This window comes from Dreissena polymorpha, chromosome 11 (genome assembly GCF_020536995.1).
Source record: "Dreissena polymorpha isolate Duluth1 chromosome 11, UMN_Dpol_1.0, whole genome shotgun sequence".
In the NCBI taxonomy this organism is placed as follows: Eukaryota; Metazoa; Mollusca; class Bivalvia; order Myida; family Dreissenidae; genus Dreissena; species Dreissena polymorpha.
This window is the reverse complement of record NC_068365.1, coordinates 21,127,861-21,154,675: the sequence shown is the minus strand read 5'-3', so window position 1 is coordinate 21,154,675 and position 26,815 is coordinate 21,127,861. Positions and strand designations below refer to the sequence as shown.

At 34.6% G+C, this 26,815-nt stretch overlaps 2 protein-coding genes across 2 annotated transcripts in view; both read right to left on the bottom strand.

The window, feature by feature from the left end:
- Window positions 1-26,815, bottom strand: part of LOC127850296 (uncharacterized) — a 186,849-nt gene that overhangs the window by 76,116 nt on the left and 83,918 nt on the right. The window lies entirely within an intron of this gene.
- LOC127849672 (E3 ubiquitin-protein ligase MIB2-like) lies at window positions 842-11,891 on the bottom strand. The gene is made up of 3 exons (XM_052382419.1): window positions 11,876-11,891; window positions 2,997-3,103; window positions 842-1,923 (listed from the first exon to the last, which is right to left on the bottom strand). The coding sequence occupies exons 1-3, from the start codon at window positions 11,881-11,883 to the stop codon at window positions 842-844; spliced, it is 1,197 nt and encodes a 398-aa protein (XP_052238379.1). The 5' UTR covers window positions 11,884-11,891.

The following is a 26,815-nucleotide window of genomic DNA, read 5'->3' as shown; positions in this document are numbered from 1 at the left end:
ACTCGAAAGCAGAGACTTCTGCAGCTGATAAAGTTAGTTCAAATGTAAGAAAAGACCATTTCACCTCAACGTAATAGAGTACTATTGAGATTTTCTCCCTTGATTGTTAACTCCGAGACACATGATTTTAAAATAATTTATAGCCATTCTATTTTACTCCTAAAGTGTGTTTTGTAAAGACAAAGTCACCAAGCAGACGCGGCTGCTGTCTATGAACAAAATGTCTCTAATTAATATGATCATCAATGAACATAAGTATAATTATATGAGCCGCGTTCCGAGAAAACTGGGCTTAATGCACGCGCGTAAAGTGTCGTCCCAGATTAGCCTGTGCAGTCACCACAGGCTTTTCAGCGACGACACTTTCCGCTTTATTACTTTTTTCGTTTAACTGAAGTCTCTTTTTAGCAAAAATCCAATTAATGCGTAAAGTGTCGTCCCTGATTAGCATGTGCGGACTGCACAGGCTAATCTGGGACGACACTTTTCGCACAAGCAGTATGCCCAGTTTTCTCAGAATGTGACTCATAGTATTACTGCTTGAACACAGTCAATCTAATTTGACGACGCTTTGCATAATGGAACTAAGTACCAGCTTTACGAATGCCATACAAACATTGCATGGAGAACTAACGTATGTAAACATTAGAATGTGTTTAAATCATGAACTACCGGTAATATATATTGGAGAGAAACATATAAAGGGTAAACCTTGATCAGTTAAATGTCTCCGATGCTATATATACTTCTACTTTATCAATAAATTAGGAATAAATTAGGAAATTGATCCGAATCTTCAATTTTATGCAAATCAAAAAATACAGTAATGCACAGTGAAACATTAATGGTCGTGTAATTCTTCTAAATACAAATAACTCTTGATTATATCCGGAACAGGTAGAATTTGCAGGTGGTGGTAAAACTGTCGCCCAAGATGATGTCGAATCCACTTACGACATAGTTGTTTCAAAGTCTGCGCACCAGTTCCAAAATCGGACCAATGGTAAAACTCTTCCACTGACAACAGCCAATCTGAATACGCGTTACTTTGTAAAATTTCTCTTACGTGAGAATGATCATATCCAGTTAAAATAAAGAATTTTATGACATCAAACATATTATTGTGAAACGCTAAACGAGCTGGGCAGTCGTCTGATGTAGAAGTGGCACCGCATTGGAAAGTGTCGACGTGACTGTAGGCTTTTAATAGCAACCTTACTACGTTCACTTTATTATTGTGTATGGCATACCACAGCGGTGTTCTTTTATAGACATCGCACGCGTTTATGTCCGCGCCTCCAAACACCAGCGCATTAATACATTCGGTGTGACCTTTAAAAGACAGGATATGTAACGCAGTCTTTTTAACAGAGTTATTCGGAATATTCACATCACATTTAGCTTCTACCAAGGCCTTCACAACGACATCGAATCCTTCAGATGCCGCCATTAATATAGGTGTTATATTGTCATTATCCCTTACATCCGGGTCCGCCCCAGCGTCCAAGAGCACTTGGAACCCACGAGCTTTGTGGCAGGCGTAATGCAACGCTGTCAAGCCATGTTTGTTTGCGGCATTTATATTACAACCGGCTTGAAGCAGACTTCTCATTGCCCCGTAATGACCGTAAATAGCACTTAGCACTATTGGTGTATTACCTTCAGCATCCTTGACATTTACTGAGGCATCGTATTCCAGTAGCAAGTTTACGCACTTTTCAAAGCCTTGTTGTACCGCGATATGAAGCGGATAGCTGTTTAGTCCGCCTTTGTTTTCCGCAGAACACCCGGATGAGAGAAGCAGCCGCACAACTTCCGGTTTGTTGTGTTTGATGGCGGTTGTAAGAGGTGTGTAGTTGGCGTTGCTGACGAAGTTGATTTCCGCTCCAGCGCCTATCAGGCACTGACAACATTCTGTGGTACCTGAAATCAATATTGTTTCTGAAGTTATTAATGCATTGGGCTGTCACGATTAACCGGTAAACCGGTATATCGCGGTGCATGTCGTTAAAAAAAATCGCACCTCGGTACGGCGTTGCCGCACCGGTTTTTTTAATCTAATTATTATTTTATGAACACAGAGGTTTAATACATTTTTTAATAAAAGTATCAGTTTGGAACTGTAGAAAGAGTGTTTTCGATCGAGATTATGACTACTTCTATCAAGTTTATTAGGTTGTGTTGATTCCCTTTTGACAGGTTATAGTCAGACAATGATTGATTTTATTCATAATAGATTCTAGTCATACCATAATATCAGTGTTGTCAGATTATGAGTTTAACGAAGTTGTGAAACATGTTATTTTGCTGTTTTCTTCACAGATACATTCAGTAAAATATCGCCGTTGTCGTATCACTATATATAGCGGTACGCTCACGGCGTATCGTGACAGCCCTATGCATACATATTACACTTTGCGCTAACGACTACAGTACACAGTAAATAATATCCACTGTATGTACAATTATCCTAAATTTAAACAAGGTAGTTTTGGCTATAGATATATTAGCGAAGTGCATCAATGCGAAAAGTCATGTAACGCAACACATAAGCGTCCCATAATAATCATGACATAAACATGATTCGAAACGCTAGATATTAAAACAATAACACGAGTAAAGAAATGAAATGTATGGCAGCATAAAGTCCTCCATGAATGACAAGTTACCTGTCGTCCATAGCATACGATGATACAAACGTAGAGCAATTGATACTACACAGGCACTCAACGAAAACACAATGTTAGCATAACTGCGGGAAAACTGGGTTTATTGCATGTGCGTAAAGTAGCCTGTGCAGTCTTCACGGGCTTATGAGGGACGAAACTTTCCATCAAGACTAAATTTTCGTATAGAGGAGACTTCCTTTAAACAAATGTCATTCATGCGGGAAATTATTTAGTCCCTACTAGTCTGTTCGGACTGCAATTAACGACACTTGATGCACATGCAGTAGTTCCTGTTTTCCCCCAAACAAGGCATATTTCTCTGGATACCTAGTTTAGCTGCCTGTATAAGCCCCAGATTGAGGTGTTTCGTGCCGAGCGTTGGAATGAGCTGCTTTAGCTTCCAGACGTTGCCTTCTGTGATGCAATCTATAGCACTGAAATAGTACATAAATAGAAGTGCAATCATGATACATCGACTTTATCCGGAATCCTCCGTAAGATAGATTAATCCAATCTGAACGCATCGGACAGTGGGCTACACCACACCGTCTCTCTGATGTACGTAGGCGGCCGGCATATTGGATTTGGAACTACTTTAGAAAACAAGATGGCGGCCTTCTCGTAAAGAGGAAAAATTAAAATGTGTCTTTTAGCTCGTCTTTTTCAAGATAACATTCTTTAAGTAATAATTTAATGTAGATCTGTGAATTCCCAAAACGTACTTAAAAACTTGTTAAAATTTAAAGATGCCATTACTGACATACTGATAGGAGTACTTATAGTATTGACATCGAGTAAATTTAAAATTAAATCGACTGTTTTCGTTGTATTTTGAATTTTTGTGAGATACGAGGATTGCTTACAGAAACATGATAAAGTATGAAACACATCACTCATTGTATGAGTATGGATGGCCGAGTGGTCTAAACGGTAGACTTTTACTCCATGGGGTCAATGCGCTATGGTTCAAGCCCGTTTGAGGGTTACTTCTATATTTTTATTCAATTTTATTCTTGTCTTTTTTATTGCAGCTTTTTAGATCCAATGTTTGCATTTATCAAAATAGCATAGAGTCTATAATGAAAAAAAAAATTTGGGGAGTTCTTATGTTATAGTTAGATTTTGTGACTTATCAATTTAAAGTATTTAATAACAAACTTCAATACATGTCTAATCTGTGAAAACGTCCCTTTGAAATTGCTAGTTTTCCTCTTACATGCCCTTGTATTTTAAGATAGAATACTTTCCTCTCCAGAGGAAAGAGGTATGGGTTTAAATCCCATCGGGGGCTTCAGAGGATGATCCATTTTGAGACAAATGTTAATATTTGCTTTAGTGTATCCCAAAATTAACCTAATATTAAATATATAACTGTGAAAGATAATTCAAAATAATGTTTGTTTCTATATACATTGTGATCCATGGACATGAACATTCAATTATGCAAGAAACATGTATGATTTAAGGGAAGAATACGACAGCAAACTTAAAATGGACATTTATTTTAGATTGTTAAGTAACTAAAACTATAAATGTTGTAAAGCTTGTCAAGTTGTGTATGTCGTCCTTGCTTTTGGACAGCAGAACAGTTAAGGCATAAATGATTACTCTTTTTCTTTAGAATCAACATTGATGCATTATTACTTAAGCAAAGTTGAACTTTAAAAAAACTCTATGAATTGGGAACTGAATTTTTCATGTTTCTCTGCTTTTTATTTACCTGTCATGAACATAATGTTACTGGTGAACAAATGCCTTCTCTCTTTACACTTTACAAGGAGATGGTGTTTTTCATAAATATCCAGGTTAATTTGTATAAATACTGGGTAAGACCTCGTAACATATTTATATACATGTAAGCAATACATTTATGATGATGACATTATGTGTTCGCTGTAAATTTACAGAGAAAATATACTACAGCCGCATGTCAACAGAGTTGTTAAAAGGGCATTTAGACAGTATTGTCCCTGACTTTTGCCCATTTTGACATATTCTTATAAACAAGAGGGCCACGATGGCCCTGTATCGCTCCACTGCTAAAAAAAGGCTAAAACAAATATTTCTTAACATGTGCAAATACTTAAATATAGGCCCTATTTAAGCACATGAACAATTTTGTGACCCCCTGGGCTGGTTAAAATTTAACCCCAGGGGCATAATTTGAGCAAACTTTGTAGAGGACTACTATACCTCACTACTTACAAAATGTGGTAGCCCTTGGTCCTAGAGTTAAGGATAAGAATATGTTAACAGTTTTCACAAAATAAGCAAGATATAAGCGTATATAATGTTCAATTTTGTGACCCGTGGGTCAGGGTCAAATTTGACCCAAAGGTCATAATTTGAACAACCTTGGTAGAGGACTACAAGATGTTACCGCATACCAAATTTGGAAGCTGTAGTACATATGGTTTCATCGTAAGATTTTTAAAGATTTCACAAAATAGGCGCTTCATAAGCGTTTATTCAATTTTGTGACCCCAGGGGCAGGGTCAAAGTTCACCCCAGAGGCATTATTTGAACAAATTTGGTAGAGGTTTATTAGATGCCACTACATACCAAATTTGGTAGCCCAAGGCCCAATGGTTATGAACAAAAAGATTTTAAAAGTTTTCACAAAATAGGCCCCATATAAACGTATGTTCAGTTTTGTGACCCCCGGGCAGGGTCAAATTTGACCCAAGGGATAAAATTTGAACAAATTTGGTAGAGGACTAAACACTGTATTATGTGAATTGGGAATAAGACATCAAACTGGGAATGGACATCATTTAGGTGATTTTCTCAAACAAGACTTTTCATTTCATGATCTACATATATTTTTGTAATATATTATCTATAATTTAAGCTTAATAAGAAATTTTCCATGACTTTTTCATTGACAGTGATTGAATTTTTATCATTTAAATTGTATTTTTAAAATGTGTCCATGCGCTGCATTGACACAGTTTCATTTCATGAGGATTTTTTTTTTAATTAATATAAAATCCAGTTTTGAAGAAAAATCAATTTAAATGATGCTATTATATATGCAAGTATATGTTTTAATCATAATTTGTAAAACTAGATAAATACAACAGATAAAACTGCACATTATGCACTTTTGATAAAACACAATTTATTCCCAAATTGATATCTTATTCCCAATTCACATAATACAGTGTTACTATTAGATTTCACTACATACCAAATTTGATAGCCCTAGGCCGGATGGTTATGGAAAAGAATATATTTGAAGTTTTTACAAAATAGGCCTTATATAAGCATATGTTCAATTTTGTTACCCCCCGGGGCAGGGTCAAATTTGACCCCAGGGATAAAATTTGAACACATTTGGTAGAGAACTATAAGATGTCACTACTTACAAAATTTGGTAGCCCTAGGCCGAATGTTTATGGACAAGAAGTTTTTAAAGTTTTTACAAAAAAGGCTCCATATAAGCGTATGTTCAATTTTGTGACCCCCAGGGCTGGGTCAAATTTGACCCCAGGGGCATAATTTGAACAAACTTGGTAGAGGACTATAAGATGTCATTACATACCAAATTTGGTAGCCCTAGGTCTAATGGCTATGGACAAGAATATATTTGAAGTTTTCACAAAATAAGCACTTTATAAGCATATATACAATTTTGTGACCCCCGGGGCAGTTTCAAATCTGAACAAACTTGGTAGAAGACTATAAGAATCGTGAAGTGTCATCAGATGTATATTTGAAGTTTTTACAAAATAGGCCTTATATAAGCATATGTTCAATTTTGTTACCCCCCGGGGCAGGGTCAAATTTGACCCCAGGGATAAAATTTGAACACATTTGGTAGAGAACTATAAGATGTCACTACTTACAAAATTTGGTAGCCCTAGGCCGAATGTTTATGGACAAGAAGTTTTTAAAGTTTTCACAAAATAGGCCTTATATAAGCATATGTTCAATTTTGTGACCCTCGGGGCAGGGTCAAACTTGACCCCAGGGGCATAATTTGAACAAACTTGGTAGAGGACTATAAGATGTCATTACATACCAAATTTGATAGCCCTAGGTCCAATGGCTATGGACAAGAATATATTTGAAGTTTTCACAAAAAAAGCACTTTATAAGCATATATTCAATTTTTTGACCTCCGGGGCAGTTTCAAATCTGAACAAACTTGGTAGAGGACTATAAGATGTCATTACATACCAAATTTGGTAGCCCTAGGTCCAATGGCTATGGACAAGAATATATTTGAAGTTTTCACAAAATAAGCACTTTATAAGCATATATTCAATTTTGTGATCCCCGGGGCAGTTTCAAATTTGACACCATGGGCATTATTTTAACAAACTAAGAAGAGAACTATTACATGTCACTTCATACTAAATTTGGTAGCCATATGCCATACAGTTATGGCCAAGAAGTTTTTAAAGTTTTCACAAAAAAGGCCATATATAAGCATATGTTCAATTTTGTGACCCCCGGGGCAGTGTCAAATTTGACCCCAGGGGCATAATTTGAACAAATTTGGTAGACTACTATTAGATGTCTCTACATACCATATTTTATAGCCCTAGGCCCAATGGTTATCAACGAGGAGATTTTGAAAGTTTTCACAAAATAAGCCTTAAAGAAGCAATTTTCAATTTTGTGACCCCCGGGGCAGGGTCAAATTTGACCCCAGGTGCATAATTTGAACAAATTTGGTAGAGGACTATTAGATGTCTCTACATACCAAATTTGATAGACCTAGGCCCAATGGCTATGGACGAGAAGATTTTGAAAGTTTTCACAAAATAGGCGTTAAATAAGCAATTTTCAATTTTGTGACCCCCGGGGCAGGGTCAAATTTGACCCAGGGGCATAATTTGAACAAATTTGGCCAGTGGAGCTAAAAACTGATTCTTTGTTTAGCGTGCAAAGGGTATGGAGGAACATTTGTTGGTGCCTTTTAAAAAAGTTGTTTCATTGTGTGGAAAATTGAGTTAAAAAATGTATACACAATGCCTAATATGTGGCAAATTCCAACAATGTCTGTGGTTTTTCATGTAAAAACAAGAGATGTGTTTGTCAGAAACATAATGCCCCCTATTGCACCGCTTTGAAGCCCTATATTTCACCTTTAAGGATGACCTTGACCTTTCAGTACTCAAAATGTGCAGCTCCATGAGATACACATGTATGCCAAATATCAAGTTGCTATCTTCAATATTGCAAAGGTTATAGGAAATGTTTAAGCTTTCGGACAGACAGTTAGCACATATAAGTTGGTTTTACAAATTCACTGAGTGTAAACATTGGGCACTTATATAGCTCAAAGTGACTGGGAAACAAATTCTTGTGTTCTGATTTACACTTGCAAAATTCAAAGTAAAGAATGGTAATTGTTCTCTTATTGCCAACAACTGCATAAATCTTAACATTGTAAATTGGTTGTTTTGTCTTAATTACTACTTTTGTACATTCTTTTGTATTGCCCTCTTTATATTAACTTTCAACATGTATATTATATCCAGTAATTGTAGATATCAGATGTTTTGTGATGTAAATGTGTAGGGTTCTTGTTACTTTTCACACCCATTTCCATTTCATAATGCCTTAACACTGATATAGGATATTAGTGATTTTTGATTATTGTATTTATGTAAACTTATTCTTTATGCTGATGAAAGTGTCATCCTTTATTTTCACAAAGATCCTAGTATCATCGGTAGTGTTTTTTGTAAAGAACTTGAAAATTGTATTAAATGGTTAGTGGATAACAAACTGCCTTGGAAAAACTGGATGTTTAGTGTTTGGTTCCAAAAGGAAATTATCTAAACTTCACTATTTTAATGTAAAATGCAATGATCACACTATTGTTTCTCAATCATCTGTTGGAAACCTTGGTTCAATATTCGAAGCTGATCTTTCTGCTACATCTATTGTTAATTATTATATTAAAAAGGTGAACTGAAGAATAAGATTCTTCAGGGGCGTAGCTAGCATTTTTTTTGAGGCCTGAATATGTTATATATATATATAACCGGAATATATATTACTGTTGTTCAAATAAGTCATCAATAAAGTATTTGTACGTACATTTAAATGTGATGACAAGATAGTAGTAAACATTGTGTAACTAATGCTCTTTATTAAAAAGTCTTTAATAATATATGCTAATTACTATTTGATCTCAAGACTATAGTCTCAAGTTTAAATTAACGATATTTTTATGCGTATTAATGCCACCATTTTTGTACATTTTCCACCCATCTATAGGGCCCCATTGGAAATAAGTTGCAAACCTTTCATGGGACATCCTGTGGTATATATATTATGTCTTGATTTCAACATCTTGTAACTACTTGTTATTTCAGATTTCTTCCAAATACACTGACTATTTACTTGTAACTGAATGTAAATGATTAACTTTGACTGTGATATTCAAAATGTGATATATCAATGCATTGTGATCCAAAACCTGTGATAATTGTTTTCCAATTGCTAAATGTTCTAAATAGACTGTATTGTATGATCTGTACTTGTATGACATATATATACATATGCATGAATCAATCAATATTTAGAAAAGTGTGACTGACACTGTTTCCAGACATATTACAGTTAAATAACTTCATGTCAGTAATGGCAGTCAGGGATGGAAAATATCTTTTTACAATTGTTGCCTGCACTGTCGACCATATTTAGTGCTTTTGTTTCTCATCTAAAGAGTAAAGACCCAAAACCATGGGCATGCCTGTGATATGTATCTTAAAGTTTCTTAAAAGATAAATAATATAAATTTTAACAACACCACTGCTCAGTTTTAACATTTCCAGTACAGTATGTCTTTTTTTGAGAGGCCATTCTGAATTGAGTTCATTTCCAAGGGCAAAGTTATGCCTTAATATATTAATATTACCAAACTGAACATTGTTACACTGTCCCTAATTTTAATGGCACTTGATTGTTTAAGGCTTTGAAAAGATAGTTGCCTGGTCGGGATAACAACATCTGGATAAATGCCTAGGATAAAATATAAACAATATCTGCCAGAAGTACTGTATGGTTGCCATCATCAAATGTACAGAAAGAATCGTTTTTGAAATTCAATCAAGCCCCACTCATTCCATTCCATGAAACCTTTCAGGTGTCTCAATACTGATAATAGCCCCACTGAGGGCCTTATGGCTATGGTCCATATACAGTTTGTGACTGCCTGGCTGGTCACTATAATGCCATTGGGACCAACGTGGAGTTTACTATTTCTTATATTACACGGAAGAGTTTTCTCTGTACCATTGTACAGTGTTGTACGATTGTTTATGGTATAGAACATAAACATATTGATTAAATCTCAAAGATTGTTGCCGGCAGCCGAACATTAGCAATTTTGCAATGAATATAATTTAAGAAATACTGATTCTTTTAAGTTTGAATAATGTTGTTGTTTTCACTTCAATAAACAACTAATTGGCTTTCTTAACATTTTATTAAAATTTGAAAATTTTGCATGCAATAATATCTCATTTTAAACATTAACATTAATGAATATTCTATTATATTACTCCTTAAAGATATTGGTCCTTATATATCTGTATTACCGGTTGATTTAGTGCAAATTTATTGGTGTGTAACCCGAACTATATTTTCGGTGTAATATCTTCCGCCTAGAGGCGTTAGACATATCCTTCCACCAAATACACCCGAGAGACGATCGCCGTTATGGCGGAATTGTCCGAGGAGTCCCGATTGAGATTAATCTACAATGTAGGTACATCGACTATCTTCGGAATCCACCGTAAGATAGATAGTGATTCATGCAATAATCGGCTGCAGATCTAGAGTGAAAGAAATGATGCAACTCGCAATTGATAAGTACACATATACAACATAGCAGAATATTTTTTTCGAATTATGCCTATACAACTTATCTTAAAGCAATTATACACATGTCACGAATATGTAAATGCGAATGCATATAATAACAAATAAATATTTTTTTCTCGTGGAATAAAATATGGGCATATAATAAGCAGATAATAGTAAAAATGTGGGATAGTCATTCTTTATTTGCTTTCATTTAACTGGAGCGTCTTTCAGCCATTGATAACTTATGTTAACATAATAAATGTAATTTGAGTATGAAATGAAGATAAAGGAAGTGTATCGCACAACACAACAAACACGAACATATGAGTCGCGTTCTGAGAAAACTGGGCCTAATGCATGTGCGTAAAGTGGCAGTCCGCACAGGCTAATCAGGTACGACACTTTGCGCCTAAACTTGATTTTCGTTAAGAAGGGACTTCCTTGAAACTAAAAAAAACGTAAAAGCGGAAAGTGTCGTCCCAGATTAGCCTGTGCGTACCGCACAGTCTAATCTGGGACGACACTTGACGCACATGCATTAAGCCCAGTTTTCTCAGAACACGACTCATATTATATGGGTGTGGGGACAGTACAGCCTAGGTCGCTATTGGCAAAGTCACTGACGACCCGACACGAAGCGAATTCATACGTCATTGTAATTATCAAAGCCGTATCATTATTTATTTTCAAAATTCGATAAATGAATACTACATTTTCTGAGAGAGAAAAATCAGAATGTTTCATTAACATTTACAGAACTTTACGGAGAAAAAATGCATTTAACTATTAACGCAGGATGTTGCACTGCCACTTTATCTTGTAGATTAAATACATCCACATATTTGTATTCTTATTAAAGCTAACTACGTTATGTGTCGGTATAATAATTAATCGGTTCTATATGATTTCCTAGTGTCAGTTTAGTGAAACATGAACCGCAACTCACTTATGATGAGTATCCTTTTCAAATTTAGCGATGACTCTTCTAAACAACCCTACAAAGCATTAATTAGATAGAGTCCGTATATAATACATTAAATACAGTATACAACACGGTTGTTGCTGCATGATAATCTTCTATATCGAGTGATTCTTAAAACTTCCATCCATAATATCTACTATAATGTTTATTTTACACAAGCATCGAAAAAACATAGCGCATTTCAAAAGAATGCCATATGTATTGCCCCGAATTCATTATGGATCTGATGGGTTAAAAGTTCCTGAAATAATCAAAATTAGCTGTATACACTTTCCACTATAGGCACTCTAGAAAATAAATTACTGCCTTAACTTTAAATTAGAATGTGTACTTCTTCTAAAAATCATATAAACAACTACACAATACACAATAAAGCATCTATAGACACACCTACCTCGACATTGCACAAATATGCCTCCGCAGGGATCACATATAAGCATGTGTTTTCAAGTACGCTTTTGTAGATATAAAGCGAGAAACTCTGCACTGTAGAATGAATACCACCGTCAATCTGTTGGCGATTTACAGGTAAGTAGATTATATGTACGAACGTATTGGAAATCATCATGATGAGTTGCCTTCGTTGCGCGTGTACGCAAATGTACGCATAGGTAAAAGTATTGCGTTACTTCGAAAGTCACAACACTAGAAACGGCGTTTACAGTGATCCCTCGGAATAGATGAGATTCTAGCAATCGAATATGTTATGAAATTAATACGCGCTTGCAAAATACTATGAGTGTTTTCTCTTATTAGATTTGATCTTTAAAAGACTGGAATAAAGGTTGCTCTTCTTCAAATTAAGCAAAGAGTTTCAGAAAAAAGGTTTTATATTTACATTGTGTACATGCTTTTCAGTAATTATCCGGCTGTCATGACACAACAAACCTGAATTGAACATGATAATACACTTTTACAAATATATTTGAGCCTTGTTCTGAGAAAACTGGGCTCAATGCATGTGCGTTAATGTCGTCCCAGATTAGTCAGTGCAGTCCGCACAGGTTAATCAGGGACGACACTTTCCGCTTTATTGTATTTTTCGTTTCAAGGAAGTCCCTCTTTACCGAAAATCAAGTTTAGGCGGAAAGTGTCGTCCCTGATTAGCCTGTGCGGACTGCACAGGCTAATGTGGGACGACACTTTACGCACATGCATTATGCACAGTTTTATCAGGACACGACTCATTTGAAAAGAAACTGCTCTTAGTTTTAAAGGTAAGATAGCTAACACGACACTCGGACACGAAACGTATACAGCGAGAGTTTCATGTCAGATAAACAAAAATGTATAGGCTCCAAGACAACGACACGCTTAGTATTAACATAGCTATAATTTTTTAATGTAATGAATATCAAATAATTAATTCTTTAACTACTGTTTTCAATTAGTGTAATATATAATGCATGTACATTGAGGCTATAAAAGATTACCTTTAAAAGCATATACATGTATTGTGGCTTCTTCACGAGATGCCTTACGAAGTTCATTAGCAAGAGGTTTAGCAGATACTTCTATTTACTTCCTTTCCTCGTCCCTCCGAAAGTTTAAAGTATTTAATTATACTTCCAGCTGTTTAATTATAAACCACCTTATAAAGTCCAGTTTGAATATACAGGAACATTTTATTAAATAAGTTAATATTTGAATAAAAGATAGTTGACAAAACAATGTTCAAATCGAGTTTAATACAATCATAAATCTTCTGTTAATAATTGATATGTAATCTAAATAATACATGCTTTATTAAATTTTCTACAATATCCGCTTGTCTAAATCATACAAGATAAAACTACCTTGCATTAATTTTTAATTGATAAGTTCAATAGAACACTAGGATCGACGTTACGTATTTATATAAAATACGCATAACAGAAAACAAGCAACATAAAAAAATCACTTCATCAAATTAATATTCGTAGCATGGAGTCTACTTGGTTAGTTCGTTGAACTACATATGTTATTAACTAGAAAAATAGACAAGTTTTGATTGAGTTCTCCATCGCTTTGAAAAAAGATATATAAAACGATTCAAACGTTCAAACAATATTCGTAGAGAGTGACACCATGGAAACAAATGGCACAATATCACACACGTTGAAAATAGTAATGCCATGTAAAACAAACTGATCAAAATGACTGATGATTATCTATAACTTAATTAGTAACTATGCAATTATTAAATAAAACAATAACATATATAACACAATTTTACTTTTAGACAGTAAATTAATTACTTTTAAGTTACGGAGTACAAGAAATTCCAACACATCTTTACAAGCTATCTAACATTGGTTGAAATGGGTTGTGTTGCATTATCATTTGCAACAAAACAACGTTGAGGAACTCGTTAACCACAATACAATTATTTTTTTAACGTTTTTTTTGTGAACTTAAGAACAATATTTTAAATGGTTATAGAAAAAAGACAAATACATCGAAACAAAACGCAAACAACAAAGACATAATAAAAAAGAATGACAATGCAATTACGTTTAACAATAACGTGGCGAAAAGGATACCTAACAAATAAGCCCACATATCTAAAATGAATAGTTATATGAATACATGCACAAATTTACATCAGTAATAATTGACGTTAAATATGCAAAAGTCCTGCATTATTATGCTTGTTATCGGTGCATGCTTTAGCTAGATGAATTACAAACAAATTAGCAATTGGATTTAAAGCAGAAATCAGTGCATTTAATTGTAGATACGTTAATAAAACTGTCAAAAAGGTAGCGATCAGCTAAGATTAAGCGAATAACTACAATAATTATAATACAGTAAAAAGACCTAAAGCATCGAATTAATGCAGTTGTTGATCAGCAACTAACAATTTATGCAACAACGCACAAGCACGGCTTCGACTCGCGCTTTCAAAAATCGTTGGATTTGGTGGCTCAAGGTGATGTTCTAGCATCTGCAACATAACTTTGTGTCAAATGTTAAGCCCCAATCAAACAAAAACGCAGCAAGTAAAAATACAATTTAAAAAAATGCTTATCTGGTGATGGTTCAAGAGTACTTAACGTTCCCACAAAGCGCGCAGTAAGATGGACTCAGTTCAAACCAGGCGCATTCGAAAATTAAAGAAATTAAATGCATTTCTTACAAACATAATAGTTTGAAGTGTTGGTTTCGTTCATCAAAACTGTCTGTCCTTACAAATGCCTCAAATTATTTTCGATGAACTAACAGCTTTAAAGAATTTGTAAGAACTATAAAATTCATGATAAAACAAATTATGTCTTCTGGAATTGAAACACGATTTGTAATAAACTCTTTGCATGTTTTTTATTCGATTGACAATAATCGCCTTGTCTAAAAAGACATTTGATATGAATAATTCATTTAACCTAATGAATGCATCCTTTCATTGCATTATGTATTCTGAATCGATATCGATAAATCATCATAGATTGTATTCTATTATTTTCAGTAACAATTGATATTTTTGTGGTCTCAGAATTGTATTTTGACAATGAAAATTTATAAAATGTTTGAATTTTATTTCAGATATGACATATATAACCTATGTATATTGTTCCCTTAATCACACAACTTTATTTCATCTATGACAATAAGTACTTATGAGTAGTGTGCTAGAATATCATTCCAGTTTCATAACCATTTGATAGCATGTCCTTGTTCTCAACACATCACTTTGGTATTCTGTAAATATCAGATCTTCATGTCGGCTATCAAAATGAAAACCTTTATGAATTTGTTTTTACAAAACGTCTAGTCAGAAATTCCATAACAACTTTTGAATTGTGTATCTGACTGCATTGTCTTATAATATACCAAGTGAAACATTTGTTTCGTGTCGTTTGTCTTCATTATAATAATACAATCAGTTTTGCATTGTGAACTTTTCAGTTATACAACAAAAAAGTCCGTCGCTGAATCATATGTGAGTCTACTGCAGATAGTCGTGTGTATATCTTAGTACGAAGGCTATTTTAACATAAAAATACGTTAAATGGAAACACGATTTAAAAGCGTCTCTGCAAATATGCTTTTGCGACCCTTGCTTTGCCAGCAAAAAAAACACATGCACATAGAAACAAATATTAGTATGCGTGTTAAGCATATAATATTTAGAAGAAATTGCAGTATATGTGACCAAAGTAATAACTCTTTCTTTTTAAATGTCACCGTCAACAGTGCCTGTTAAACTACTCATATTTTTCTAACTCCTTATTCAGTGGTATGCTAAAAAGAAGACCTGGCATTTGTCCAACAAATACATCTAATTCGCCTGAGTCTACGAACTTGAAAACCACTCCCGTCTTAGATTCGACAAATCGGCTGCCATTTATGCCAAAGAATGTGCCCGGCCCTTCGATTGAAACACAGATCGTATATGTTTGTTTTGCGAGAATAATCACGGGCGTGCGAAAATAAATATCGTACAATTTCGGTTTATTGCATTCAGATTCAAACGCGAATTTCTCACGAAGAATGTTCGCCTGTTGAGATAAAGAAACTTCGATTGTGCCATTGTACGATCCTATGTCTCTGTACGTACCAAAGAGCTGTATACCATTCAGGATAACGCACTCAGAACACGTAAAACTTACTTCCTCTGCATACTTCAACTCGAGCGGCCCAGTAATATATTTAAATCTTTGGATACTATGCAAACCGACATATTTACTTCCTTGAAAGTGGTGCGTCTGTCGCAGCTGACGAAACTCTGATTCTGAAATTACAGGAATTGTTTCATATGAACATGTCGAAACAATGGGCAAACACGCCTTGGGGATATTTTGAATCGATGCAGATCTTTTGTTGATCTTTCTTGGCAAATACGTCGGGTCAATGCTATGAACAGGCGCAGAGGTAGATTTATGACAGGTAAGAACTGAAGTATCTGTTGTTGGGAATGCTTCTGATCGCTTTTTGCTGCTAAAGTTCTTCGGCACCCGATGTAGTAATCCGTTGGACATGTCGTTTAAACCTTCAAGTTCTATCTTTGTGAGCATGGTATATGGGAGATTATTTCTATTTAAAACTTTGATGTCTATTAAGGGAAATCTCACTTGATAAAAAACAGGACCGAGTAGGGCTCGCAGATTTCGTGCAGTCTTTTCGATTCCTTTCCTGCGTGCTTCGCATTCTGACCAGAAATATACAGCTTTTAAAATGTCAAGTTCCTCCACGGGTAGTGCATCAGATTTTATGATTGCTTCAACGGTCTCTTGGCTAAGAAGACCAAACTCGACATCATTTAAGGCCTCGGGTCTTTGAAAAATATTTCGAACCAAGATATCAAACGAATCTTTGTTTGCGTATTTGCAAATTATATCCAGCTGGGCGATTGTAAGTTTGCAATTTAAGTTATCGATTGTGCTGGCATATTGATACCCTATTTGTTCTTCAAGTTGGAACCGTCTTGCTGTTGAAAGTACTCTAGCAACATCGTCAAACGCGAAAGATCGCACTTTACCGGTGTACATATACCTGTAATAGTCCGACGTAATGAACGTATTATTGAGCATTTTATGTAACTAATTAAGTATTGCGAGTACTAAATAATGAAATGATTATCATGTTTAGAGAATTCCAGTAAGTAGCAAGTTTGTACTTATAATACATGTAACATTGTTATATATTGAGTTTTATATACCATTTTTATGATACAAATTTGTATAAGGTTAAATATACAGTATAGCGGAACAATTAAACGCTACCTTAGAACTTCCAGCAGTGCTGGCGAGTCAATTCGCTCTAACCGCACGATCTTAACACGATTCTGGTGTTGTGAATCGAGCATTTTTGCGAATAGTGGAGACTTTTCTACAAGAACTGACGAGTGTGCAACCAACATCTCTTCTGGTGAATTAAAGGTAATAATTGTATCTACCCCATCCGCCTGTGTCAAATTTTTTAAGCAAAATGACCCATCGGTCATCAATCTCTGAAAATAAAAAAAACATGTATATTCATTTACAGTATTTAATCTGAATTGTGCTATTTGGCTTAATGAACGACGGTGTTTGTGGTATGGTATTACTGTTGTTATTGTTGTTGTGGTGGTGGTTACCGTGATGGTGGTTGTTCTGGCGGTGATAGTTGCTGTTAGTCAGTTAGTATTTAAGCTGTAATATTGTATTTTATTCCAATATTTGCAGATACAAATGGATATTGAGATTATTACACATTCGTATTTCTTTGCCTAAAGTTTTTCTTCATAATGTTAGTGTATTATTTTCTAAAATTGCGCGGTAATTGTAACGTTAGGAATATGTCATTTCACCCGTTTACAGTGAATTTTATTTAGTGCATAAATTCTGGAAAATTAATAAAACAACAACCGACATTACATATAAAGTAGAGATATTTGTCTGTACATTTTTACACATCAGACAATTAAAATATGGTGATTTGTATCGTCATGAATATATATCAAAATGAATTACTAGTAGTGTATATTAAGGTTTTGAATCCGGTATATTTGAAAGCAATTTCATAGTCATATAAAAATTGGAAATATAACTGCAGCAAAACATAATAAATGTGAATCACTGATATTTTTCCCTAGATCACTTCACCAAGAAACCAAGAAAAGTCAATTAATAGACACGCAGCCAACTCACCTGCCCGAATGGTCCGTCGGTTTCTTCCGTCATATAAGCGAGTCTCTCTTCCTCCGTGTCATACTCCCAGGCACTGGCGTCCCCTGCACTAGACGGTGTAGCCGGGCGACTCGGCTCACTCGGGTCATCGTTCCGGGGTTCCACTCTTCTTCTGCGTTGCAGGTCCAAATACCATATTCTCTTCTTTTTGATCTCTGATATTGGGGTTGGGGCGAAATGCCATCTACGTGTTGGTTTATTTGACCCCCCTAGCAATGATCCCCATACCTCTCGGCGACCTTGTTTGCGTCTCTCTTCGTCTAGATAGTGTACATCTTCCTCAGGATAAATATTGTGCTCATCAGCATCAGTAGCTGATGCCGACCGGCTACTTGTTTTGACGACTCCTTTTTTGTTGTGTGGACTATATAAGGCACAGTCCTGTAGCAGTCTTCTTATTAATTCAACATCGTATATTTTTGAAACTGGTTTTGGTAGCCTGTCTAGTTTTATCTTGCTAATAAGAGTCCTTTTTTGTTGTATGTTATTTTCCACATTATCAACCGTTTCCATTTTTTGACAGAATCAATTTTCAAATAGTCGAAAATAATATAGTATTGTATAGCATTGATTTCAACAGCCGAATGTATTTCTTTTACCACATTTTATTTAGCGATTATTCTAATTGACATCGACAACACCTGTGATCAACTGAGCAGCTAACCGTCCATAGAATGTTTGCTTTCACCAAGCGACGTCTAATGTGATCACACGTAATCAATTGATATGGTTGAATAATTTATGATATAGGCACGCATGGCACTTCTCTCGCTTTTGTTTTTACGTCCAATCAAAATAAAATGTGAAAATTGTTAAAATTATTAAAAGTAAAAAGCAATAGTTAAGAAACATTGTTTTATTAATGTATGCGGCAGAATAAAATAATCCATTTCTCGAAATCGCCATGACTCCGTGGTCTAAAGTTACGTTTTAGCTATGCAATACCTCGATATTTTCATCAGAACATGTCAGTTCTGCATTAACATGCAAATGGCCTTTATCGCAGATATCTCTTTGACTGAGGTAATCGTCATATTATAAACTATCCAGGGGAACATTAATTTAAGTGGAATTTTCGCCATTTGATGGTTCATATATACCTTAATCATGCGTGTGAAAGTTAAGTCCCACACTTGAAATTTCACGCGGTATTTACTTTTTTCTTATATAGGTTTTTATAATGGTCTTAAAAGGGTCTAATGTGGGCTCTAAATGATGATGTCAATGTGTTTGTTCGTCTTATGTTTTTAATATCATGCAAATCCTCATGCGGAATTACAGAAGGGGCATATACAAAAATAACGTAATCGTGCGTGTGAAAGATACGTTACCTGACTTCAAATTTTAATAGGGATTTACTTTTATCTCATATGGGTTTTATAATGGTCTTAAATGGGTCTTATGTCGGCTCTACTTGATGATTGCCATTGTGTTTATACGTCTTATGTTTTTTTACATTATGCGAGTCCTCATGCAGAATTAAACAACGGGCATACTACAATAATTATTATACAGAAATACCATTATTTTGATGCATCAAATTATTTGAAACTAAATATAATTCATTGTTCAATTAAACACGAAATGTGTATAAAGCGAATTGGTTACAAAATATGCTTCATACTGGTACACAACATAATAAAGAGTATTTGAGTCGTGTTTTGAGAAAACTGGGCATAATGAATGTGCGTTAAGTGTCGTCCCAGATTAGCCTGTGCAGTCCGGACAGGCTAATATGGGACGACACTTTACGCCTAAATTGGATTTTTGCTAAGAAGAGACTTCATTTAAACGAAAAATGTCATAACAGCGGAAATCGTCTGATTAGCATGTGCGGACTGCACAGGCTATTCTGGGACGACACTTTACGCGCATGCATTAAGCCCAGTTTTCTCAGACCGCGACTCATTTTATTTAAATAATTATCAAACAATGATCATAATATCCATATCGATTTATCTGATAACAATTTAGAATAACAAAGAGTACTTAAATACATAAACCATAACTTAAATTGAATTTTATCGCGCAAGTATGTACTATCTATTTTAGTTTATCTGCTATGTGAAGAAGTATTTTAATAAAATTAATTATTGTTAAAAAAAATCGTATACGACTAAATTCGGTACTTTTCTATTTGTAATCCTATTATAAAATTAGCATAGGCCTACATCATAATTGCAATACAATTGTTATTACGGAATATTTTCAACTTCAAGTAATTTTCCGCGAACCAATATAACAAGAAATTTGTTATGTTTCTAACTTCTCTCATATACTTAAGTCACCATATACTTTTTAGAAACAATCGATGTCGAACAAAATGTACGATGCCATAAGATAAATAGTTTTATTCACTCAACCATGCGACAGTCATTTATGTCCTACTTCTTTTCATCGGACAATTTTCTCGTATGTAAACGGCACAGTTAACATAAATACAATTACAAGTCAAAGTTTTAATAAATAATAGGCAATTATGCTTGTTAAACTAGTCGTATATGGAATGCCTGGATGGAGCTGGCACTTGTTTTAAATATATTTTATCGCAAATCATTGATTTTCAAAATGTTTTGTCCGTAGTTATTAACATTTCATTTATTTAGTTATTTAAATCGATTGCGTTGAATTGCAATGTTTTATGTATCTAAGTTAACCCATTTATTCCTAGCGTCTAGAGAAATTCTTTTCAGCAAACAGCGTAGACACAGATGAGACGCCGCATGATGCGGCGTCTCATCTGGGTTTACGCTGTTTGCTGAAAGGAATTTATGTAAGAAATATTATAAATATAGAAATAAATATACTAGACATCCCTAATTTTGGAAATAAATTGATCCAATTTAGAAGGATGGAAGAGTCCACTAGGCATAAATGGGTTAATCAGTATGCCTTTCGGGATACCTAGAGCAACACATGATAAACAGTCACCTGTCGTTTCACCTTAAAAATGCTAAATATGACCATGTCTGCTTTAGAACTCGATCGATCAATAGTCTCGATATCATTAATATGACGTGATGTATGAGCTGACATGTGTTTGCCTTTCTCATGACAGACATTACTGGAAAGAATCTTTAAACGGAAATTAAACATGGCAGCGAATACTTTACTTAACTTACCAGACAGATCATTGCAGAAAGTTTTTAACTCTATTCGACATGTTTAAGTTAGTTTTTCTATATTTTACATGAAATATTTATTAGGTTTGGATGTGGGTTTACCGTGTGGTCAATATGCAATTATATCTTGCCAATCAAATCATGGTAGAAACAAAACGTTTAAGTTGACCCATTTATGCCTAGCGTATAGAAAAAAGGCCTTGGCAAACAGCGTAGACCCAGATGAGACGCCGCATCATGCGCTGTTTGCTTAAAGGAATTTTTGTACGAAATATTCTAAATATAGAAATAAATATACTAGACATCCCTAATTTTGGAAATAAATTGATCCAATTTAGAAGGATGGGAGAGTCCACTAGGCATAAATGGGTAAAATATAAGACCACAAGTTAGTTTACAGTCCAATCTTCCTTTCGAAATGACATTCGTAAATAGTATGAATAAAGTTAAAACGCCATTTTAACTTGCTACCAGCCGAGTTTGTTTCATTGAAAGATTTAAACAGAAGTCTAGTGCATCCTTTTACCCTGCTTTTACCATTCATAAAATTATCGATTGGAGAACATTACGTAAGACCAGCATTTGTTCATAAAAAGATTTAATTGCTACGTTGTAAGCCCCGTTGGTTGAATATTGTGCTTCTATTTGTTCAAAACAAATAAATTAACCATGCAGTTTTGCGCTGAAACTTAAAACAGCAATTTCCACATTGATTTTATAAGATTTTAGTTCATTTTAGTATTTTGCAATATCGATTCTCTACATCGCAGAGAAAAGCTTATTTTGAAATTAACGGCGGTGCAAATACGTGATAATGCTCAAATATTTGCTATCGAACAACAGTTTTAACAAATTATTCAAATATCACCGCTTAGGTGTCTTATTATGCACATTTACATTGGAGACGCTGACACAATATTTAAGTGTTCGTATACACCCGACCGATTACACTTATTATATCCGCCAAAATTATAATGTCCCCGATCAATCATACAATTTTTACCCTGCCCACATTTGAGGTTATCAAGTGTGTCTGCATCACTTAGTCATACGCAAGTAACGCCCACTTCGCACTAATTGTTGTAGGAATTTCATTAAAAAGTAAACAAAAACCAACAGAGCCAAAGGTTAAACAATAATTATTGAATGTGGGATGATTTCAATTGTTCTGTCATTTTCCACACGATCACGTTAAACAATTTTTAAAAAGCAGTCTTAACAGTTAAATATAAAAAATTAATTGCATGTTGAAATGCGTACTCTTCAGGTTTAACAGCAAAAGTCCAAAATCTCATGAAATAGGTTGATGAGTAAAATTAGAATCTCTAAGTATATTGAATATTACACACACGAAAAAAATAAAAAATAATATCATTTAAACACATTTAATCTATGAGCAAACGTGGAAGAGAGGAAAGTGTTGCTTGTCCCGAGATAAACATAAAATAAATCAAATTACGTCATGTAATCTATTAATCCAAGCAGCAATGTGCACTTTTCATGGGCGGTTGGATATTTACATCATGAGATAAAGTAATGACTTTGAATGATACTGAGCCTTGTTCTGAGAAAACTGGGCTTATCGCATGTGCGTTAAGTGTCGTCTCAGATTAGCCTGTGCAGTCCGCACAGGCTAATCAGGGACGACACTTTCCGCCTTAATTGGATTTTTGCTAGGAAGAGACTTCATTTAAACGATAAATGTCATAAAAGCGGAAAGTGTCGTCACTGGTTAGCCTGTGCGGACTGCACAGGCTGATCTGGGACGACACTTTAACGCATATGTATTATGTCCAGTTTTCTCAGAACGCGACTCTATTGATTGGAAGGCATTTTGAATGCGAACTCTTCCCCGAACGACCGTTGGAACAACAAGTTTTGTAATATTACTTATTAGTAGTAAGTGTACCATGTGGTTGAATGTGGTTACGATTATTTTATAATTGATATATTCGTGAGTTATAAAAAGAGAATTAAAAGGTTTCGATTTGATTTAAGTCAGTTCGATGTTTATTAAAGCCAGCATTCGATGTAATTACACAACTGATCAAACATTTAACGTGTAATTTCCACGTGATTATGTACGACAAAATTGCATTAGCATAGAAACTGCGTGGCTAAAAAGGAAAACCTCGCTCCAACTCGTCTGCAATGTAAAGTGTCGTTAAAAGCTTTTTATTAATATTCTTTTGAATCCATTAACTAGGTGTAATAATTGTATGCATACATGCATTGATTTGGAAAACATTGCGTGCAGATATGAGTCGCGTTCTGAAAAAAACTTGGCATGATGCATGTGCGTAAAGTGTCGTCCCAGATTAGCCTGTGCAGTCCGCACAGGCTAATCAGGAACGACCCTTTCCGCCTTAATTGAATTTTTCTAAGAAGAGACTTCATTTAAACGAAAAATGTCATAAAAGCGGAAAGTGTCGTCCCTAGTTAGCCTGTGCGGACTGCACATGCTATCTGGGATGACACTTTACGCACATGCATTAAGCCCAGTTTTCTCAGAACACGACTCAAATAATTAGTTCATAAAAAGAAGCGTTCGGATATTTATAATGAGACAGAGAAAGTTACCATGCCCTCGATTATAAAGTAGTGCTGATCCATTATTAATAACAAACATTCCTGTGACATCACCGCAAACAGTTAAGTTCGGTCAAGTGTTTAATAAGGTTTTGCCTTCATGAACATTATTACTGGAGTCGTTTTGACCAACACTCATAAGTCAATTAAAATAAAACAACAAATGTCTATATAAGTGAAAACGCATAGAGTTTTTCAAATAATGTTTTGATGAGAAAGTGTTGCCTATTTAAGATTATTTTTTAAATACATATTACATTTATCATTTTTATCTTCATGAAATATTAATATTTGGCATATAATACAAGTTGTTGTTTTTTTACTAACACAACACTTATTTCATAAAATGACGACTTTCTAAGCAGACGATGATTACATTGTTGACAAAATTGTATGATATTATATATCCACTGCTAGCATCATAGTATAGCCGAAAGAAAAGCGAAAAGGACTGTGTCATTCAACTTTGTTTTTTTTCGGAAGAGCAAACTAATCAGCTTCAATACGTATGTCAAATATGTCAAGGCTATGCTGAAACTGTCGTGTGTTTTATAGGGTTTACATTAATATAAAAAGCAAGACATTGTTTTAAATGGCATCCGTGTTGTGGGAGAGTTTGATTTTATTGCTTACGCGACACAATGGATCTGCAAATAGAAGGGCTAATCTGAAAATGACACTTAATACATTGCAATTCGAATCAATCCTTGTACCAAATTAATCGCAATTACCGTAAGTCAATTGCATTTTTAAAACAGCTGTCAAATGGAATATTATATTCTCATGGACAGTCTGAAAAAAAAAATCGAACGCGTTTTACTGTTTTATGTTTTAGATACATGTAATGCCTTGACTTGCGTGTTAAGTTACTGGTACCATGATAGTAACAAAGCAACGGAACACTGTTATATGTACATAGGCATGTGATCTGCCTGCTGTCTTTGTTCGACGTCTCATGGGAGCGGGTAGTCTTTCCTTAGTCGTCTGGAACGGGCGAGTGCTTGAGAAGAGGATCGACCTATCTCACTGAAACCTGCGCTAGGCTTGCCCTTGGTACTCGCGATCCAGTGGGACATATTGTATAGTAGGGTCGTATGTTTGTGTGTGTAAACAGTTGGTATTTATAATACTGTCAGTCTCTGTTCCCCGTGCGTGTGTACATATTTTTGTGTTAAAATATTAATATGATTAGGTATATATTTAAAAAGTTTGATGTATCCATTTAAATACTCTGGTCAATTACTTTTAATAATGATTTTGTTCTTAGCAATCATTTTATATTTCTATAAATTATATGTGATACTCTGCATTTCTTTTTATCTAGGTGTTTGTTTATCTTGTTGTGAAGACTTTGTTTTTGTCGGAAAATAGCTTTGATAGCTAATGTTAACTGTTTGTAAAAGCAGACTTTAAATAAAGTTTCTTGTATCTTGTATCTTGCGCTACTGTTGACACAAATTAGCAGCGAAATTTAAATGCTATGTTATTAATAGAGGTATTTTCAAATTATTAGTTTTAAAAATTGTTCACGGTCAGGAGTATTATCTTGCTTTTAAGAATGAAATATATACATTATTTTTAAATGTACGCAGTTAAAAAAATGTTAACAATGAAAAAGTCCCTTTATGCTCCCACCCATTTTATAAACATGAATCGCGTTCTGAGAAAACTGGGTTTAATGCATGTGCGTAAAGTGTCCACTTTCCGCCTTAACTGGATTTTCGTGTAGACGAGACTTCATTTAAACGAAAAATACTTTAAAAGCGGAAGGTGTCGTCCCTGATTTGCCTGTGCGGACTGCACAGGCTAATCTGGGATGACACTTTACGCACATGCTTTAAGACCAGTTTTTTCAGAACAACGCTCATATGTAACCGAGGTTTGGTATGCATAATGCACTATTCAACGTGCGTGCATAGATTGAAGTGTTTGATGAGTCAAAAACTCTCCCATATCCTTCTAAATTGGATCCATTTATTTCCAAAATTAGGTATGTCTAGTGTATTAATTTCTATATTTAGAATATTTCTTACATAAATTCCTTTACGCAAACAGCGCATACCCTGATGAGACGCTGCATCATGCGGCGTCTCATCAGAGTCTACGCTGTTTGCCAAGGCCTTTTTTGTAGACGCTAGGCATTCATGGGTTAACTTTAAATTTGAAAAGTTAGAAACTTATATTTTGAAAGATAAATGTGTGACCTCACTTTGTGTACAAAAAAAAATTCTTAAAATAAAACACTATCCATTTGCCATTCCATAAAACAACATGAATTAAATAACCAACGAGCAAAACGCTCGGGTAAATAAACACGAGACCCAGTCATAAATAATTTAAAATCAATTTTCATCCATGAGGAATTACGTTTTCAAATCATTTGTAAATATTACTTAACAACCATAGTCACAACATAAATATTGTTGTCACACCTATGAAGCAGTACAATATTTTGTTTTCTTCGCCGCAGCGACATACATGTTCATCCTGCTTAGCAACGTTGAGCACAACATAATGGAAACTGGAAACTGTAAATGAATAATTTGAGATACTCGTGTTATTTGTCCGTGATATATAGGCAGTGCTCGTTCAATAATTATATTGTATCCTTCTATTTTCTTCTTAATTACAGTGTATGGTAAGTGAATCAATCTGTTCACAAAATATCTACTTCACGTGTTACTTAATATGACACTGATTCTACTTAGCAAACGAGAAAACCGAACTGAAACAAATTCGTTAAAATAAAGCATCTTTCGATAAACATTTCAATTACAAACTTCGTGTTCGATCGTGAGAGATTAAGCTAGCAATATTCCATATTCATAAATAATGTATGAGACATCTTGTTGGCCGTGTGTCATATCCGATTCTGAAGATAAACGCAAATTTCAACAATTTATAATCAATTAGTTGCATGTCGTAGATCCGCGTTTTATTCATTTGCTTTTAGTGATTGTTTAAAGTCATATTTAC